Source organism: Nyctibius grandis, chromosome 1, assembly GCF_013368605.1.
Source record: "Nyctibius grandis isolate bNycGra1 chromosome 1, bNycGra1.pri, whole genome shotgun sequence".
NCBI lineage: Eukaryota > Metazoa > Chordata > Aves > Nyctibiiformes > Nyctibiidae > Nyctibius > Nyctibius grandis.
The window spans coordinates 99,264,218-99,286,072 of record NC_090658.1 but is presented as its reverse complement, the minus strand read 5'-3'; the positions used below and the strand labels follow the sequence as shown (position 1 = coordinate 99,286,072).

The following is a 21,855-nucleotide window of genomic DNA, read 5'->3' as shown; positions in this document are numbered from 1 at the left end:
AAGATTAAAGGGAATGTCTTGTTTTGCCATTAGGTATCTTAGATTGTTCATTGCAGAAGTCTAGAATGAATGTTTTTAATGCTCATTTAGCTTTGAAAATTGCATCACTATCTAGACAATGAAAAATAATGGTCTCCATTCACAGTCAACAATGCACAAAGAAAAGTTAATTTCTGCAAAATTACTATCATTTAACTTTGCCAAATTGAACTTATACCTGTTTCTTGGATGAATAGTTCTGCTACTGGAGAACATGGCTGGTGGTTTTATACTGCATCATCTATTTTACATTCCTGGTTGTACTCAGAAATAATTTTCAGAAGTTAAAATTATAGATATCCAAATCTCTCATAAACTGAAATGACAGAGACCGCACATCAATAGGGTAAGACATTCAAAGATAGCACTGGTTCATCTACTTAGAAATGGTATTCAACAGCAGAGCTCAGAGGAGCTTGAAGTATTTGTGTTTATACTATTTATCATTTTATTTGACAAGATATTAGAGGGAGTTTGCTGAATATATGTGTTTGTTCCTAGAATGTACTTGAAGCAGGCATTTAGGAATTTTCTTTTAAGGCTTGGAAAATAAGGAGGCAAGTAACTGTGTAGGAATTTGGCGAATTTTCTTTCTTGTAGGCATTTGTTAGAATGTTTTCTTATGTTCATAATTTTGGTAATCTTTAAATTATCTGACATTATATTTGTTCATGAGCTTTTTAATGTATGGTTTGAGGGAGTCTCTGTCTAGTGAGTCACATGTGCACTTTTTATGGATTTTTTTTCCTATGGATATAATTACTATTGATAGCACCAGCTGCTGGATCCAGATTTTTACCTGTCAGTCAGCATTCTCTATGCTCACATTAATCTGCACTGTCACTGGTTTTAGCACTATTTAAAGTCTCTGCCAGCTATAGCTGGGCATGAAATAGGATTGTTCAACCTGCAATTTTTTTTTTTTTTAGATTTTTTTTAGATCTAGTGTTCCACTGGAATAAAGCCAAACCTTCCATTAAAACAGCTTAAATAAAGTTATGTTACCTCCCAGCTGTGGTGGACAGTTATCACAGGCTGTCTGACAAGCTAAGAATTGCTAAATTGCCAAAACACTGTTTTGTTTCTTCACAGCATTTGAACCTCTTGGTGGTACAAAACATTAGGCCTCGGTGTTTATATTGCCATATTAATCTTTCAAGTTGAAATAGTTTCATTTAGTGGAAGTATCTAAATGGGTAGGATATTTGTCATTCAGATCAAGTCTATACTACACTGAGGTTTGGACTAAAGGAGAAAATGTTTCTGTAGTTGGTGGCTAGGGTTTTCTCAGGAATGTAAGAATAGCAAGATCAAGTTACTGTTCCAGTGAGGTTTCTTTGTTCTCAGTTTAAACTTTTAGGCCCAGACTGAATTTAATCTCTGACAGGAAGAACTAAAAATGAAGGAAGGCATAATATAAAAATTCCATAATAAAATAATAAGAAAATTTGCTTATTCCTCTTGATATTATTAAATTAGGTGTTTCACTTCACTGATTTTACTTCTTATATTGCTTATCCTAAATTCTCATCAGTTCCGTTTTTAAAGTTTATGTGAATGTTGGTGTAAGTTTTGGGAAAAAAATTATTCTAAGTCCAATTAATTTCTTGCTCCAAGCAGTGCAACCAGTGTGTTGTCTCAGCACATGCACTGAAAGTCTCATTTGCTGAATGATGACATTGAGCACCTTTTGAAAATGCTTCATTACTGTTCAAAATGTCCCTTTACAATAAACAACGTGTAACTGTAGAACTCAAATGTTCAAATCCTCAAGATTTAATTAATAGCCACAGTTCGTATCGAGATAGGTCCAGATTATGCTGTCCACATCTATGCTTCAGTAAAAGTTACTGCTTTGAAATATTATCAAATAACTGAGCACCCTTACAATGACCCTTAACTTTGTTCCTCGTTTGTTCAGTTCAGAAATTTTGTTATGAATGTTTGCCACCAGAGTACAGTTAGTTGGCTTCCAATAAAGCACCATTTAGATGTCTTGGGATTAGGGACAGAAAATCCATTTAGTACATCAAAAATATTCTATAAAAGCAATAACACTGTAAAAACTACACAGAGAGGGAAAAGTAACTAAAGGAAAAAAAAAAGTAATTTTCTTTCCAGCATCCTGTAAAATGCTGTTTGTTGGGTAACAATGCTATAATCAGGATATGAAGGCAAAAATGAATAACATAGAACGGCACTTTTTGATTGTCCAGTTCTCCAGGGGATGATTTGTACTAGAAAGCCACCTTGACTGTGGATTATAATTGTAAGTGGTCAAATACTATTGGAAGGCAAGAGATATTTTTTTTCTGGCTATCTATCTCCTAGAGCTGACTGCGGAGATAATGACAGTTATCCAAATAGGGCATGGCAGTAAAACTGGACTTGGGTGTAGAATACTTGATATTGAATGATTTTGCCAGACTAAAAGTATAGATTACTTTCAAACAGAATTTGCAGAAAATTTCAGTAAATCAATAGCTTCTCTGGCATGTAAATTCAGTCACTCTGCATTAGTGCTTTCAGGTACAGGAAATTAATTGAAGCAATTGCGTTGTGTTGTTGGGTCCCAAAAATTATAGTTCAGTAGAAAAGGAAAATTCCGTCCCTGCTTCATATTTCCATATTTCATGTTCATGACATTTCATTTAAAAAGAATTCACCATGATTTTTTATGAAATAACATGAGCAAACAGTCTGGAGTAAACTCTCCCTTTCCGCTTTATATCATAGATATAGTTGTGTTTTCAGGACTATTGCACATTGTAGAATCGAATTTTAACTTTATAGGGCTTCTACCTCCAGGCAATATTTCCAGGAAACATGGGATATTTAGCCAAAGCAGTATAGTTTCAGTTTTGGGGGACTCCTATTCTGAATGTATATTTCATAAACATACTGTAATGAATGGCACAAGAAATTAAAGAAATAACAATATCAATAAAAGCAAAATTTGTATTGGAATAACTGTATCAGAAAATTGGTTGCAGATAGGATGTAGTGCCAAAGAGATAGCAGAGTCGTATCAGGTGTATAAGTTAGTAATACAAATGTTGCAGAGCCAGGCATGATGATGACTCCTTTTGATGCATCTGTCATGCCTCAGGAAAACCAGAGAATAGGTTTTCTTATTCACAGTAGTTTCTACAGATTAGCTGTCCAAAGTGGTAATTCTCTAATGCATGTAGAAGGAAAACTGAAGGCACTGTAGGGACATCTGTAAAGTTGGTCTAAATCCAAATAGACATTTTAAGAATTAGAAGCCTATCTGCTACAGGTATAATGCTATGTTATATCTTGAGGTAAGTATTTTGACCAGATTCTATGATTAGGTTTCACACTGAGCTCGGGAATAATGTGCTTGCATTTTATGTACTCAGACACAGGCAAGGGTTAATCCAGTATCCCTAAAATGCAGTTTAAGCTCACTAAGCAATATATACAAAATTCAGATTATTTTTTTAAACCCTGAGAAGGCAACCCAAGCAACCCTAATTAGGCATCTCTACCTTTTTCTGTTAACTACACTCAAAATCAATGAACAGGTAAGGCCCCTGAATTCAGACAAGGAAACAGTAACGATATAACTTTTGACTTAGTTGACTAATTGACTGTTGGTTTTCAATCCTTTTTTAGCTGCTTGGGTCTTTTTGATTCCTCCTCCCAGAACTTTGATAAACATGAAAAGCCTCTTGTTTGGGGGGAGTGGGAGGGAAGAAGCAAGGGATGGTGGAGATGGGTTGATCAGAATTGGATAACAAGAGCAGAGCACAAGGTCCACATGCCATAGTGTTCATGTGATCACGTTATAACAGCTCATAATAACCAAGCTCTGTCATTCTTTATAGGCCCAATTTTCTAGTTAGATGTTTTGTAAAGCATCTCCTCATTGTGCAGTTGTTTTATTGAAATGACCGTAATAACTCTGAGAGATTTCTCCTGAGTTATTAAAGTTAATTTAGAATTCAACAATGTGAATAAGTAAATCAAACTCAGTCTAATTAGTATTACTTACTACTTATATTGGATAGTGTCTATATGTCCCACTGAGGTACTGAGTTTTCGTTGTGCCATGCATGATGTAAACAATCTAAATAAAACATGTGTGCATTATCCTGGCAATTAGATTTCACAGTGCCCCAGGACAACTTTTTACCATCCCTTAAGCAAATCTTAATCCACTTTATCTCCTCCATGGAGAACATTCAAGATGAATTAGACATGCCTCCAGAAAACAAAGACCTAGTTATGAATTCCTGTGAGGAATGTTAGAATCATGGCTTGAACAGTTCTGTTTCAGATTCTCTCTATGACTCTGCTCAAGCCTGTCTTGAAGGCATTTACCAGGTAGATGTTGCAGCACCTGCTTATCAGGTGCTAGGTTCAAGGAGAACCTGGAGTGGGCTACTCTGTGAGGGAAACCAGGAGACATCAGGGCATGCACAGTGGCCTCACTGGCAAAGCCAAGGTCCCACAATACCCAAACAAGAAGAGCTGAGAAGGTCTATGATGATAGCCAGGCCCAGCTAACATTCCGGATCATCAGAGAAGTCCATAGTGATGAGGCAGATCTGACATCAAGCGTCAAGGGTCAGGTTCCAGTCCGGTAGTGGTGTTCAGCTAATAGTACAGTGGTCTCCAGGCAAGCCCGTAGTGAAAAGCCAGGTCCAAGGTTGCTTGACCTTGACACCAAATCTGCAGGTCAAGGTTCAGACAACCAAAATACATGGCCATGCACAGTCACAGCTGAATCAGCTTAAGGGTAGCTCCTGAGTGAAGGGGCACGGACTCCCCACTTCTCACAGCCCTTTTCACAGTAGTCTGATCTAAGTTACAAAGTTGCATTATATCAGAGCTGATTTTGAGCACGGGCAGATAAAGCTGTAGAAGTGTGTGTGTGATGGGGGTGCACTGGCTTATGACAGCTTGTTCTCCAGGTTGAATACAAAACTCAGAATGGAAGATATCCACTAGAGAAGTAATTTGATGCTGATCAGGAAATGCTAAGCTTATTACTGAATTCTTTCTGTCTCCAAAGTTCGTAGAGTCAAGAATTTATTAAAGCACTCATTTGAGACATCTTTCAATTATCTGGGATGAGTTAAGCAAGTCTGCCTTTCTTCTGAAACCTTGACTTATGTATTGTGCCTGTTGTCAAATGAGTATTCAAATACGGTTTTGGTCCTCTGTTCCTCCTACATAGCTCAGGTTTTGATGGTGATAGCCTTCAATCCTAATGGATTTTCTCATCTAAGGTGAGGAAGGTATGGTTTATAACTTCAGATGGAGGTCCCCTCTTCAGAGGGGGACCTGATTGCAAGCAGATCTTCCTAATTAAAGTGCTCAAAGCATTAGATCAGTAGTGTAACAGGCAGTGTTAGAGCAGCAATGCTTTCTCTGACTTGGCCAGGTTTTAAAAAAGAAAGCAACTGCAGATGCGTTTAATGACGGAACTAGTCTGGTCAGTAAACATAGCTACAGGCTTGAGCTTTAGGATCTTACCTGATACTCTGTCTACTTTCTCAATCTTAATGGAGCCAAAGTATAAAGAAAGCACTGAGATGCTCTGGAACACTTCCAGGGAGGCACACGGAGAAATTTGTGTATGCCTGATGAATTGCTGCAACAATGAGGGCCACCTGCAAGCATTTCCTCCATATCTACTATTTTGCAGGATATGACTTTTAATCAGGCTCTACTTTTTAGAATTCAGTGGCCACTTTCATACTATTAATGCTCCAAGATTCTATGCCAGAGTAATTTACAGTTCTCTCAGTTTTAATTTGCTCATAGTTGTATCTGAAAGTTCTTCAAGATGCCATTTTGTATGATTTAGAATGCTGTTCAATAATAAAATATAACAGAGATCTGTTTCTACTCTGCAAGAAAAAGCTGTGATGAGAAATATATATTGATTCACATGCTTTATTTTGTTTCCTCTGTGTGTGGCTTTTATGCATCAAATTTTCTACCTCCGTGTCTGAGAATTGAATTCTTATGTCACCTTTCAATACCCTGCATAACTTAGTTCACATGTTTCTAGATTTCTGAATGATAGGATTTAGTTGTCATTTCCCTAGAGGTAGGACTGGCCGTCTTTCTTTTGCTTCAATTTACTACTTCTGGGAAGCAATACCTCTGTTCTTCATCTCCCCAAGCAATGTAATGTTGAGAGAATATTTTTATCAATTCTTGACTCTGTCAAGTAGTCTCTGTCTATCTTTTTAATAGTTCTTACTGGATATCTAATCATCAGTAAACCTGCTAAATAAACATATAAATGATCTCTCTATCTCAGCTTTTCTTCTTTCTCCCTTTCTCTGATGACAGCTTCATCATCATTCGCATCTTCTGAGCTTACTACCTTAACATTACCTTCAGTCTCACTCTCTTTTTTTCTTGTTATCAGCTAGAATCAACAGCAGAGAAACTTCTTCCAGTCACTTTAGTGATCAAAAAATGCGTGGTTTCTGCACCTTCCCTGCACAGTCAATCTAAAATAGTGTTGCAGATGGCCTTGCCCCCTCAGTATTACCATGGTTTTCACCTTTATGTCTGTAACATTAAAACTCATGCACTTAAATGCCAACTTGTTCTATCTATGTCCTGCATCAGCCTCCATCTTCTGTCTTGCTTTATGCTGAGTCTTTCTTTTCATTGAGAACTGTTTTATGACAAGGGAAGAGTTGCTAAGGGAGACCTTAGTCTTAGTAGTATGAATGCACTGTAATACTAAGAGGAATGGAAAAAAAATAAAGTGCTCTCAGAAACAGAGTGCCTTGAATATGGCTCTGGGTCACTTTGGCTGCTCATGTCTTTATCTTCTTCAATATAACTCCTAGGAGATGGAGTTGTCTTCTAGTTAATGAAGTACAGCCTCCTACCATGTTTTGTTTAAAGCATTTTTCTGAATAATCACACATTCAGGAAGCATTCCATTTTTCATGAGAACACATTTTCTTCTGACTGCTCATTAAAAAATTATTTACATTTTCACTAGTTCAGTTGGGTTTTCTTCAAACTTGTGATTCTGATTTGCAAATGTAAAAGTGATTTTCTTCTTTACGTTCCACACTGGCCAGCTGCAAATAGCCATATTCATCATACAGTATGCATTAATAATAAGTCAATAGTAAGAATGATTAAAAATTATAAAAATGCTAAGATTATTAATTTTTTCCTCCTATGGGAGCATGCAGAAGTAGCATCTGGAACATGGACAAATTCTATGATGCTATAGCCATTTTTATACACTAACTCTTTCTCAGGGAATAAACTCTATTAGTTTCCATAATCTTCTTTTTTTTTTTTTTCCTGAAGAAAACTTTTATTGTCCGTAACAAAAATTCTTAATGCTCTAATTACTGTTTGAGCTTTTAATTTTTTATTTTCCATTTTTATTTCTATACCTGGAACAAGAAAAGGCTTGGAAAAAGAAGAATTGTAATCTTATGCTTTAGCTATCTTAATTTTATCAAGCTGGATTTTTTATCATAACAAATGTGCAATCACAAACCACTGAAGAGAATGCATATACATATGTGATATTGCATGAGTCTTTGAAATTAGTATATTCCTGAGTTGTTCCTGAAATACAGAATTTGGTACTGAACAACAAAAGTACACAAAACCAAAAGGAAACAGTTGCCTGCTGTCTATGAATTTTTTTTTAAATTATGTAAGTAGCAGAAGAGATCTGAGTGTTTATTAAGTGCATCCTGATCATTGCCTGATGCCATGCTGCTTTCTAACTCATCCTAAATATTATACTGGTCATATTATTGATGTGGTAGCATATTGCTGGCATTTGTTACAGGCTTTTGGGAGCATATTCAGACATCATATAGTTAAGTGACTGTTGATGTGTTTGCTTATTCTTCATATTATTTAAAGGACTGCAGTGGCTTGAAAGCTCAAAATAGAAATGAGTTCACTCATTCCCTAAGGTGCTTATCACTGATAAATGTATTATTTTACAACAAAAAGGGTAACAGGTACTTTACTTCCCCATTGCATTGTCTGTGGAATACAGAAGGGAAATACTCAGAGGTCACTGTTAAGATAGCTTCTTGATTAACCTAAAGCATTATTCTTAACCTTCAAACAGTGAGCCTGTTTAAAGCACAGTTTGCTTGACACCAGAGGAAGGACTCATGCAGAGTTCATGCCTGATTAGTGAAAAATATCTATGAAATGTCTACTTCTACTTCTGCCTATACCAATAGTGGGTCTTGCTGCCTAAACTTGGATAGTCAGAGGGTAGCTGCTATGGCCTGATGAGCTTCAGGGATGCAAGTGCACAGCAGGCTTCTAGGGACATCCCTCTCTTGTCCGCACATGGAGTAGTAGGGCATAACAAGGTTCTAATTTAAGAAGGCATAATTTCTGTGTTGATAGTCATAAGAAGCAGTAGATCTGTTAAGTTATAATTTCTTAGGAGATTTTCTGACCTTCATTTTACGTTGGTTCACTGTGGGGAGATTTCGTGAGTATTATTTGCAGAAGGAAAATTACCTGGTTGTTCTTATGTTCATATAAGAGGATGTCACTTCACCAGTCTTTCTGTTATATATAATCTTGTGAGTGGTAAGAGGTGGATTTATCTTTGTACTGAGAGAAGGATTTTAAAGGAGATCATCAAGCCTGCTCAGATGCAGAGTTCTGTAGCAAATCTGGAGATCCATAAATTGGTCTCCTTGAAAAGGGGGTTTCACCATTTGTGTTTGTTGCAGATTGTCTTTAAAATGATGAAGTTTAAGTGGACAGAGCAAATCTGTTATAAATATCATCTTCAGTATGTCCATCTGACTCTTTGATGATGAGCCAGGCGAGACTTTGTTCCCTGTGTATCCAACATGAGCTGTCTTAAATAAGCTTATCTATTCTATTAAAAAACCCAAAGGTTTTACATTTAGAGTCAACAGAATAATTCTAAAATGTATAAATGTGATTCTAATTGGGTCTTCTTAATGGAGATAGTTGCAGAAATACTCAGTATTCTGAATATTAACACAGAAATGCTTTCATATTCTTTATTCTGAACATCTGTGACAATGGCAGTTCTATTCATGACTGTTTTACCCAGAAATAAATTTAGCAGTAGCTGTCCCAGGAGGGCAGTGTAATATCCTCTGTCTGAAAATTCAAAACCTGTTGTGCGATGAACTCAAGTTTACTAAATGCTGAATAATATGTCTAGTATATGCTGTCAATGGACAAGTCAAAATAGGACAGGAAAAGTGCGAATGATGCTGCTAATATGCATAGTCATTCTCTGTTGTCTGTGACTGAAATTCAGAGTTCTACTTTCTTGCTCTGACGGGGAAGGTTATGCAGGAGTTGACATCTTATGCTAATCCCATAGATTTCTGTATCTGGTTTTCCAATTCAGTCAAGGCACTGATGCCTTTTAAAACAATTAATTCCCATTCCTCTGTATCTTAAGTGATTGTAAATTAGGGATCAACATGGTTACTGTGATGTAAAGCATGATAAACCCAGAATGTTATCACTTATGAGAAAGGGGAATCAGAACCAGTGTTGTATTCTCTTTTGTAAATACATGAATGCAACAGAATTCAGACTCAGATTTTGAGCACCTTTTCTAAAGGTTTTGGTTCAGTCTTTGATAAGATAGGGATCAACTGTTTAATTTGGCTTGCGTTGTAATTTTAAAACCTAGATCTCTACTGTGAGAGCTGAAGTTGTGTTTAGTCCATGAGCAAACATCCAGTCGTTTTTCTGTCATGCCTTCCAGTGAATCTGATTTCCTGTTCTAAAGTGATTGGTGTTATTCAAGGGGCTGATTATGAAATCTTACCAGGTTTTGTTCAACATGGGAGGCTAATGGGTAGATAGTAAAGAGAAGGGGAAGATGATTCATGACACTTATGTGGTTGTTGTATCTTTTATTATTTAGCAACCCAGATTAGTCCGAGAGCTACTGGAAGTTGCAGTAGGCAGCTTATAACTCATTCAGGGTTATTGGGATCATAGCAATACATTTCAGCTTTTCTGTTCTAGGCCATGATCTACAAGGGCTATCATACAAGAACTACACAATTTTTATTTCACTTAGAATTTTCTTGACAGATTAATTAACCACTTTTGTGCTTCTCTAAATAAACTGCTTAAATATTGTTCACATATTACTGTGTGTAACTAGCTCTTTTGGACAGTCATGGAAAATTCTCCATTCCTATGAGTTTGGAGTTAATTCCAAAGAGATTTGATTTTACTCAGCAAGTAGGAACAGTTAGTAGTTGTCAATTCTGAAATTTTCAGTAGAGCAATATTGAACAGGTTGTCTGCAACTGCAGCATGAAAATGAAATAAAGGTAAATGCAGAAGTATTTGTAAAGGATATTAAAATGAATCCATTAAGAGTCAAAGCAATCACTATATTAATTAGACCAGACTACTTAAATAGATTTTTCTGAATCAATAATTATTATGGAATCATCAAATATGTATATGTTCTTATGTGTAATTGAACCACTGTCTTGTAATTTATACAAAGGCGTATCAAAAGAATGCTCAAAGAATTCTGAAAAAAAAGGCTTTTCCTCTATGTTCCAGCTTATAGCTAGGTAAGGTTTTCTTCCATCTAGGGCGTATAAATTTCACTTGCAAAATTCAGAAGTATGATGGTGCCGTTTTTTTGAGGAAATAAAGATTATATTCTACTTCCTGCATTCTTTGAATGTTGAATACAGTCAAGTACCACAGATAAGATTCCTTTTTCTGCTTTTTTTTTAACCTTTGGGAATCATATTAAAATTGTAATTGAAGGTATATAGGAGCCACAACAAGAGAGGCTGTCCAGCGAATGAAAGAATGCAACATATTCTGCACCCTAAACATGTTTCTCTACATTCAAACTCTGTGTCTCTAAGTTTCATGTATCCACCTAGCCGTGCTGACAGACTGAACTAGTTGCCTCCAGTAAAATTCCATTGAATTATCTTACACCTTCAAATGTCAGTGCCATGTTGGAAATTAGTAGGCCCATCCTCTTGGAATCGTTCAGCAAAGTGGCTAAAGAAGGGCCTAATAATCTGTGTGGATCTGTAAGAGGCAGACTTTGTAGGATATGGAGCAAGCATTTTGGCAAATCTGTTTCAATTATTGGTTTATGTGTGCTGTGTAGTCTGTCTATGCAGATATCCGAAATCTTCAGAACGTTAAGGTTACATCTTCTGTGAAATTGAAGACAGACACTTTTGTTTGATTGCGAGTAGAAGAAAACTTGTCTGAACCATGAATCGGAATATATAGAATCATAGAATCATTCAGGTTGGAAAAGACCTTTAAGATCATCAAGTCCAACTGTAAACCTAACACTGCCCAATAAATAAATATATTTGTTGCATATAAGCCATAAGCCAAATGTTTAGGTTTTATGTTTAGGTTTTGTTTTATTCATCACCTAAATATTAACAAATATTTTTGAATCTTTGGTTCTAAGTAGTGCTTAGGTACCATGATGAATGAGCCTATTCAAAATACAGAGATAGACAGAGTCCAGAGAGGTACTATCCTAGACCCTCACCATTTATCCAGTCCTAAAGTGGTTTTCTGTTTTGCAGAGTGAATTCCATTGAATAACATTGATTTCCTATTTCAATAAAGGGAACTGTCATCCAAAAGGTGAATGAAATATTAAGGCTTTACTAGCTAATTAGATAGATAGATAGGTACACAGATAAATACTGTGCAAATAAAAAAACCAATATTGTCTTATACAGGCTGTATTTAATTTTGAAAACTAAATAACTGTGGCTTTAACTTTATTTATGTGGAAAATAAAATAAAATACTTTTTAGATTTTAAGAACTATGGAAAAAATCCATTTTTACAATGTTAATATATTCTGTATAACCATTGATTGCATGTGAAAACACACAATCCATTTTATACCCCAGTAATTCTGGAACACCTGAACTCTTCTCCCTTCACACACCACCTGAAAACTCACAAGACTAAGCATCCCTTTAGGGCTGGGAATGTATTTCCCAGTTTCAGCCCAGAGAGGATTGTAACTATCATTGTAAAGCCCTGATGATTGTTTTATAATGGAAAGCCTGAAATATCCTCAAGTACCACCTCACTAATCTGAATCTATAATACATAGTGGTCTAATTTGAAACTAAGAGTCAGATATCAAGGAATATATTTGTAGAGTTAATATTGTTAACCTCTTAATTTTCCTCTTCTCTTGGATTTGAATTACAGTTTCCTTTCAAATAAAATCCACTGATGAGACACCTAATGGTTTTCTACTTTAATTTTGCTGTCCTGATTGGTTTTACAGCTGTCCCCCATTGTCTTTATATTTAACCCCCCTTGCAGAGTCCTTGCAGTGAAATTGTTATGCAGATCAAAGTACAGTCCTGATGTCCGAACTCTTACAACTACATTAACCTCTTCATAAATTGATTAGGAAGAGCATTGCACAGGAAATGGCTATCAACATGGCTTACATTAAGAACAGAGCTAGTGCTCCAAATGTGGTGTTTGTCATCTCTCCGAGTGTACATAAACACTTGCAGTCCTGTCGGTTGCTTAAAAGTAGTTTGAGTGTTACTAGACACTGACAATGTTGCCATGGAGTCATACTTAGGTTTCACAGCAAAGCTGAAACTGATTTCCAGATAATAGTTGAGTTAGGAAACAGAGAGAAAATGAGAATGAGTAAACAAAATTCCAAATTGCCTATTATTAGATTTAATGCCTATTTCTTCTGTCTTTCTATAACTGTTACAGATATAATAGTGATGTTGTTTGGGGGTTTGGAGTTTTTTTAGATTGAAAAAATATAATTAAGAATTCAGAATGGGGATTATTCTTTCAAGGAAGAGAAATCAAGTGCTATACCGCATTATTCTCATTGGTGTAGAAACAATGAGGTCTTTTAATATGTGAATCTCCTTAATGGGTCTGTCTTGAAATTGTGCCTGTGAAGGGTATAAAAGCTTTGCTGTTGCTTCATTAGCCTGCATTTAGCAGTTATGTTTTCCAAAGCAACTTCAGTATCCTCTTCCTTTCAGTCACATTTGATCATGTTAGAATTTGCTCTGAAGACACGACGATGTCCTTATGTGTGAATTTCAGAGTATAAGCCAATACATCAATAATGCCTGTTAAGAAACTTAATCAGAATCTGACTGATAAATGATACGATCAATGCCACACAATTAATCCATAGTAGAACTGCATAATAAACAGAAGATTACACTTTCTGTGCCAGTTAGTGTCCTATAAATTCCTGCTTTACTTGAAATGTATTATTAAACATTTCCGTTATTGCTGTATTGTTATCATCATATGATGCTTTAAAGTATGAAACACAATTTTATTTGATTTTTTGATTTCTCTTACTAGTGGCTAGCATTCAGAAGCTTCCTGCTGCATCTGTTTTAACCGACATCAATTTCCCCATGAAAGGAAGAAAAGGAATGGTTGATTGGGCACGAAACTCAGAAGACAGGGTTGTCATTCCAAAAAATATCTTCACTCCTATGTCAACAGGTACAGAAGCATATCAGCATGTTAATTTTGTGTTAGCTTTAACAAGGGAACTCAGAATTTTTGTCTCATAGGAATAATGTATGATATAGAAGTGGTTATTTTATCCATCTTCAAAAGAAATCCAGTACCCACAGCTCATCCCAGAGGGAAATGATGTGGCTTAATTTCAGCTTCTTGAACTAAAGTTGCTACAGAAATCCTAGACATTATTTTTTATGCTGAAGAGCCAATGCTTAGTCATTGTGCACAGGATTGTACCTGTGGTGGTATGAGGTGACCTGAAGTGCAGCTCTGCTGAACCCCCTGAAGCTGCTCTGCTCCGACAGACTGGGCCATTCCAACAGGTGACCTAACTTTTACCAAAGGATACTCAGCAGGCAAATTCCCGTGGTTTTCAGATATGATTTACAAATACCGTTGCAGTGCAGATCTCTGACATTAGAGAATTTACTCGCTAGGCGTTAAACTCTAAAGACAGTCTTTGAGTGTACTTAATTATAAAGGTAAATGAACTAGCATGGATGTCAGTACACAATGATGGATTTTTTGAAAATATGATTTTCAGTCATTTAAATCTTTTGATATATTCCTGACAGTGCCACATCTTTATGACAGACTTTCAAGATATAAATCAAAATGAGGATAGTTTATTTAAAATAAAATTTCTACTAGAAAGATAAATAGTATTCACAGTTTTTTATGCTGATGAAGGCTTGGGAAAGAGTTTAAAAATTTTTTTTCCTTACTCATTTCAGAACTGGATGAATCAACCGTATTTGTACTTGGAGCAGTGTTATACAAAAATTTAGAACTGATTTTGCCCACTTTGAGGTAAGAAATTTCATAAATACAATACGAATTAGACTATTTCGGGATCATAACTACACTACATGTCAGGATAAAAGTAGACAGCCAAGACTGTTTGCATATTGATATTGATGGATTTTTTTCCTGTTATGCAAAATATATGCACATATATTTGTCCTTCCTTCATGCTTAGTCATTTGTATGATGGAAATAGGCTTTTTATCAGAATGGCTTAATTTATATTTTAAGTAATCTATATTAAGCCTAATTATAGAAATGTTCCATTAGAAGTATGCACACTGATGTACATTAATGCTCAGGCCACTTGTGCTTCAAACTACTGTTTGTCCAGTTAATACAAGTGATCTAGTAATGACATCATAACCTGATATACTAAGGTTGTCTGCTCTACCTCTACATAATTCTTTAGTACTTTTTCAGTGCAAGTTGTATTCAGAAGGGACAGCAGAGCTGTAGATGGGATCCATTTTAGAAACAAGACATACATGTGCCTGAACAGCTGTGGTATGTCAGTTATGAGGGCCATACACATTCATAAAGAAATAGGAAGGTCTCTTGTTTCACTTTTTCCTTTCTGTACTTGATAACAGCCAATTTGGAATGAAACATTCCCTACCCCCCCTTTTCTCAAATTACTGGTTAAGATCATTTCATGGTCCATTAATACTGTCTTATTTTACATGATCCTTTGCACCATTGGTCTACTAATGTCCTTTAATGGTAAAAGAAATGTGTGCAGATTGTGTCATAACAGCTGCTAATGAATTCACAATAATTAGAAAGGATACTAATTAAGAAGACACCAAATCACCTTTCCCTACTCTATTTAACCAAAACTTCAGAATTTGAAACCAAGGATGGAAAAACAAGTTTTTGCTAAAATCCATTTGAAAACAGAAAAGACTCAGTCCTAAGAAAAAAGAAAACCACACTTCCCAGTAATGCAATTTTAAAAAAAAAACACACTTCCCAGTAAAATTGCAATGTGCTGTGCAATGAGTAGCTGCAATGTTGGAGACAGAAATCTCTCTGAGTGCAATTCAAACAGTGACGTCCTGGCAGGACACCTGGAGGCCTGGGGACCACTGGCGAGAGCCGTCTGTGCTTAAGGCTTGGTATAAATGACAGCTCGTCCACTTCTGAAGTGTCACTAAGCACTTTCCATTTGTTGTGCCAGTTCCTGAAATTAGCCAGGAAGGAAGAAATGTTTGTGAGGGAGACTTTTTCTTCTCTTCTGTACTCAAAGATACAGAGCCAAATGGCTATTGTAGCCAGTCCTTTTTTGGCAGACCTTAGAGACAATCTGCCAATCCTAGGAAAGCATCAAGGTGGCCATGTACTTTTCAGGCCTTTATATTGTAAACCACAATCTATGGTTATGCCTTTTCATCTCTCATAGGTCAATAGTCTTAATTTACAGAAAACAAGTATGAACCTTGAATGCTGTATATTCGCTTATGTGAAAAGCCTTTCAGGGCTTTTATTTCATCCATTAGAAAAGTGATATATATATAAATGCCTTACTAGATTTTCCTTAGAACCAATAACATCCCAAGCAGCAGGAATAGGGACAGAACAGGGGCATAAAAGTACAGCAACTTAAGTACTATGGACTATGAGAAAGTGCATCTCAGTTCCCAATTTTTTTGCTTTTATCTGTTCTACTTGCAGCTGGTTACTGATTTACACAGCAAATTTGACCATTTCTCTGTACAATTCAGTTCATAGAGAGGTTTTGTGAGTTTCTAAAGCAAAATGGTCTAGTAATCTATGTATATCTATTCTAAGTGAAGTCTTTAGAAATTCAGATATGAAGATATCCCACTTTGCCTCTGAATATGTTCAGTATTATTTGAATCCAATTCTCAGCTGCCCGAGAAAAGGAAACGGGCACTATTACTTTCTCCTATGTATGTGAATAAAGAATGAAAGTCATTATTAAACTCTGATATAAAAATATAACACACATTCCCAGGTACCTTTAGTCTCTTCTTTGTTCAGAATATGGTGCCTCAGTACTTCCCCGCACTTCTTTAATATTTATATTGAAGTTATAACGAAACTTTTACAGCTTACGTCTCTTACCTCATCAGGAAGTGTATCATGCTGGATTTTCTTTGCCCATGGCAGTCATATTCAAAATTTGATTTTATGACCTTAAAATAGTACCTCAAATGTGGCCCAATTTCAAACTGTTTTCATAGGATCATAGAATCATTGAACAGTTTGGGTCAGAAGGAACCTTCAAAGACCGTCTAGTCCACCCTCCCTGCCATGGGCAGAGACATCTTCAACTAGATCAGGTTGCTCAAAGTCCCATCCAACCTGACTTTGTACACTTCCAATGATGGGACATCCACAGCTTCTCTGGACAACCTGTTCCATGTCTCACCACCCTCATCATAAAGAATTTCTTCCTTATGTCCAATTTAAATCTACCCTTCTTCAGTTTAAAACCATTGTGCCTTGTCCTGTCACTACAGGCCTTGCTAAAATGTCTCTCACCACCTTTCTTATAAGCCCCCTTTAAGTATTGAGATCCTGCAATAAGGTCTCCCTGGAGCTTTCTCTTCTCCAGGCTGAACCACCCCAACTCTCCCAGCCTGTCTTCATAGGAGAGGCGCTCCAGCCCTCTGATCATTTTCGTGGCCTTCCTCCAGATGTGCTCTAACAGGTCCGTGCCTTTCTTGTACTGGGAACTCCAGAGCTAGATGCAGTACTCCACGTGGGATCTCACAAGAGCAGAGTAGAGGGGGGAATCACTTCCCTCAACCTGCTAGCCATGCTGCTTTTGATGCAGTCCAGGATACCATTGGCTTTCTGGGCTGTAAGCACACATTGCTGGCTCATGTCCAATTTTTCATCTGCCAGTATCCTCAAGTCCCTCTCCACAGGGCTGCTCTTAATCCCTTCATCCCCCAGCCTCTATTAATATTGGGGATTGCTTCAACCCATGTGCAAGATCTTCACTTGACCCTGTTGAACTTTATGAGGTTCACATGGGCCCACCTCTCAAGACTGTCCAGGTCCCTCTGGATGTCATCCTTTCCCTCTAGTGTATCAGCTGCACCACTGAGCTTGGTGTCATCTGCAAACTTGCTGAAGGTGCACTCAATCCCACTGTCTATGATGTCATTGATTAAGTTATTAAATGCTATTGAATGCATTTTGATGCATTCAAACCGTTTTAATGTTCATGGCTCAGAGACTGGTGCCACCATCGGAATTTTGGGTTCTTTGATCATGGGGAAGTTTATATGGCACCTGGTCTGCTGGCGACTGATGGAGTACATCTGTCTCAAAGGGGAAAAAGAATCCTCACACAGGAGTTGGTGGGCCTCGTTGAAAGGGCTTTAAACTAGGCTCGAAGGGGGAAGGGGATAAAATCAGGCTCACTGGAGATGAGCCTAAGGACAGCCTTCGGACTACTGTCCTACTCGAGGTGGATAATGGTGGTACATGGGGCAATAATAACACAGGGCTCACTAATAAGTTAGTAACCAAGGAAGTGGCCAGGAATGGTCAGATAGCAAGAGTGAAAACTGGTGGCTTAACTCCCTCTCTGAAGTGCTTATATACCAATGCACGGAGTATGGGAAATAAACAGGAGGAGTTGGAGATCTGCCTTAGATTGCATGACTATGATATAGTTGCGATCACTGAAACATGGTGGGACAGCTCCCATGACTGGAATGTTGTCATGGATGGCTATGTACTATTTAGGAAAGACAGACCAACAAGGCGAGGCGGTGGTGTTGCTCTTTATGTGCGAGAGCAACTGAAATGTATTGAGTTCTATCCGGGGGGGAGGTAGAACAGGTTGAAAGCTTGTGGGTAAGAATTAAGGGACATGCAAAGGGGAATGAAACTGTTGTGGGGGTCTACTATAGACCACCAAACCAAGAAGAAGATGTTGATGAGGCCTTCTACAGACAACTGGAGGTAGCCTCTAGAACACACTCCTTGGTACTCATGGGTGACTTTAATCACCCTGATATTTGTCGGGAAGCCCACACAGCTAGACATGTTCAGTCAAAAAGGCTCTTGCAGTGCATCGATGATAACTTCTTAATGCAGGTAGTGGAGGAACCAACGAGAAGAGGTGTGCTGCTGGACCTTGTATTAATGAATAAAGAAGAACTAGTTGGGGACATTAAGGTTGGGAACAGCCTTGTTGACAGTGATCATGACATGGTGGAGTTTAGTATTTTACAAGGTAGAAGTAGGGCAATAAGTAGGATTATAACCCTGTACTTCTGCAAGGCCAACTTTGTACTCTTCAAAGATCTACTTGCAGGAATCCCATGGGCTAAGACTCTGGAGGGCAAAGGCGCCCAAGAAAGTTGGTCAATTTTTAAATACCACTTCCTGCAAGCCCAAGATAGGTGCGTTCCCTTGAGTAAAAAATCGGGTAGATGTGCTATAAGACCTGCATGGATGAGCAAGGAGCTTCTGAAGGAAATCTTGTGGAAGAAAGAAATTTACAGTTCGTGGAAGAAGGGTCTTGTCACTTGGGAGAACTATAGGGAAGTTGTCAGGACGTGTAGGAAGGCAACAAGAAAGGCCAAAGCCCTCTTAGAACTAAAACTGGCAGAGGAAGTAAAAGAGAACAAAAAGGGCTTCTTCAAATATATCAGTAGCAAAAGGAAGAACAGGGAAAGTGTGGGCCCTCTGCTGAATGAGGCGGCAGCCCTGACAACTGAGGATGCAGAGAAGGCAGAGTTGCTGAATACCTTCTTTGCATTGGTCTTTAATCCTAAGACCAGCCCTTGTGATCTCCAGACCCTGGATGTAGGAGAGGAAGCCTGGAGGAGGGAAGACTCTCCACTAGTCAGTGAAGACTGGTTAGTGATCAGTTACGGAAATTGAATACACACAGGTCCATGGGCCCCGATGAGATGCACCCAAGAGTGTTGAGAGAACTGGCTGATGTTGTTGCTCTACCGCTCTCCATCATTTTCGCAAGATCGTGGCAAACAGGAGAGATGCCTGAGGACTGGAGGAAAGCCAATGTCACTTCAGTCTTCAAAAAAGGCAAGAAGGAAGATCCAGCAAACTACAAACCAGTCAGCCTCACCTCCATCCCTGGAAAAAAGATGGAGCGGCTCATTCTGGAGGTCATCTCTAAGCACATGGAAGAGAAGAAGGTTATCAGGAGTAGTCAGCATGGATTTACCAAGGGGAAATCATGGTTGACTAACCTGATAGCATTCTATGATGTCGTGACTGAATGGGTAGATGCAGGGAGACTAGTGGATGTAGTCTACCTTGACCTTAGCAAGGCGTTTGACACAGTTTCCCATGACATCCTCGTGAGCAAACTCAGGAAGTGTGAGGTAGAAGAACAGACAGTGAGATGGATTAAGAACTGTCTACACAATAGAGCCCAAAGAGTGGTAATCAATGGTGCCAAGTCCAGCTGGAGACCTGTAACTAGTGGAGTCCCACAAGGATCAGTGCTGGATCCAGTCCTGTTCAGCATCTTCATCAACGACCTTGATGAAGGGACAGAGTGTCTTCTCAGCAAGTTTGCTGATGATATGAAGCTGTGAGGTTTGGCTGATCCACCTGAAGGCTGTGTGGCCATTCAGCATGATTTGGACAGACTGTAGAGCTGGACAAAGAGGAACCTAATGAGGTTCAACAAGAATAAGTGCAGAGTCCTGCACCTGGGAAGGAGTAATAAAATGCACCAGTACAGGTGGGCAGCCTGTTCCACTGCTTGATAACACTTTCAGTGAAGAAATTTTTCCTAATATCCAATCTAAACCTCCCCTGGCACAGCTTGAGGCCATTTCCTCTTGTCCTCTTGTCCTATAATTTGTTACATGGGACAAGAGACCGACACCCGCCTCACTATAACCTACTTTGAGGTAGTTGTAGAGAGTGATAAGGTCTCCCCTCAGCTTCCTTTTCTCCAGATTAAGCAACCCCAGTTCCCTCAGCTGCTCCTCATAAGACTTGTGTTCTAGACCCTTTATCAGCCACTCTTCCCCAAACCTGTAGTGTTGCATGGGGTTCTTTTTGCCCCTGTTGTGCAGGACCCGACACTTGGCCTTGTTGAACCTCATACAGTTGGCCTTGGCCCATCAATCCAGCTTGTCCAGATCCCTCTGCAGACCCTTCCTGCCCTCAAGCAGATTAACACTCCTGCCCAACTTGGTGTCGTCTGCGAACTTACTGAGGGTACACTCGATCCTTTTATCCAGATCGTTGATAAAGATATTAAAGAGAACTGGCCCCAATACTGAGCCCTGGAGAACACCACTTGTGACCGGCCGCCAACTGGATTTAACTCCATCCACCACATTCATTTTACACTTGTTCAGGTACATGAATGAAGTGAAGGTTTCTGTAGAAATTCCCAAATCCCACTGCATTTGGAAAAGGTTTGCTTTTGTTTGCTTACATTTTGCAATGAAAAACTATCATCATCTTGCATGGGTTTATATTAATTACTATTTGTACTAATCTTACTGAACTGTAATAAGCATTATCATGATAACCATATTAGTGCTGAACATAGTGAAATCACAGAATCATAGAATTGTTTTAGTTGGAAAGGACCTTTAAGATCATCAAGTCCAACCGTTAACCTAGCACTGCCAAATCCACCACTAAACCATGTTCCTAAGTACCACATCTACACTGGAATAGCATTGTGTGTGGAGCAAACACTAAAATGTGCAGGGAGATAACATCATCAAGTTTTTATACCTAGAAGTGTGGTAGCTACACATAATGTATTAATTAAAAAACAATTCTGGATAAGCACCTTTTGTGACGTTGGTCTAAATAAAATGACAGTTGACAAAATATGTTAATGGTGGGAATAAAGATAGACAAAACAATAAACCAAGGTGAAATAAGTAAAATGGGCTCATGTTTGAGTTCAAAGGCCACAGCATTTACACTTTGACATCCTGATAAAAGAGGTGATTTCAACTGGCTGCAGTTAAATATCCAGAAAGCTTTACCACTTCCCAAATGATTTCGTTTCCTGGCTTTACAGGAGTTAGGATGGGAGTACAGTAAATATTTGATTGTATGACACCTGTTTTTTGTAATTCTCAGAACAAAGGTGACACACATTCCCATACATTCCTTAATTTCAGTACTAAAAGGTGTGCAAGCTTCTGCATCAACACAAGGGACTTCTTTGTTTAAAATAAACAAACAAATAAATAAAAAAAATCTCAGTATATCTTTAGGGAAAATCTTTCAAAGCACCTAACCACAGAATCCCCATCTGGTACATCACAGGTGTTCTGTGAGTAAAATGAGGATTTCATTATCTAGGACAGCTTATATAATATATTTCTCAAACTCCAAAATTAGCTGCATTTTACCATATAGGCTTTATTTTTTCTTGGTTTTGCTGGCATAGAGTCTGTTAAAAGTAAGTCTTATAAACACAGTGTGAGATGAGAACTTGGCAATTACATTAATATAGAA

The 21,855-nt window shown here is 37.9% G+C and overlaps 1 protein-coding gene across 1 annotated transcript in view; it reads left to right on the top strand.

Moving 5' to 3' along the window:
- ADGRB3 (adhesion G protein-coupled receptor B3) overlaps positions 1–21,855 on the top strand; it is a 492,392-nt gene that overhangs the window by 267,562 nt on the left and 202,975 nt on the right. The window contains exons 12-13 of the mRNA XM_068399003.1: positions 13,426–13,572; positions 14,328–14,403. Of these exons, the coding sequence (XP_068255104.1) occupies positions 13,426–13,572; positions 14,328–14,403 (223 nt within the window). The remainder of the gene's footprint in view (positions 1–13,425; positions 13,573–14,327; positions 14,404–21,855) is intronic.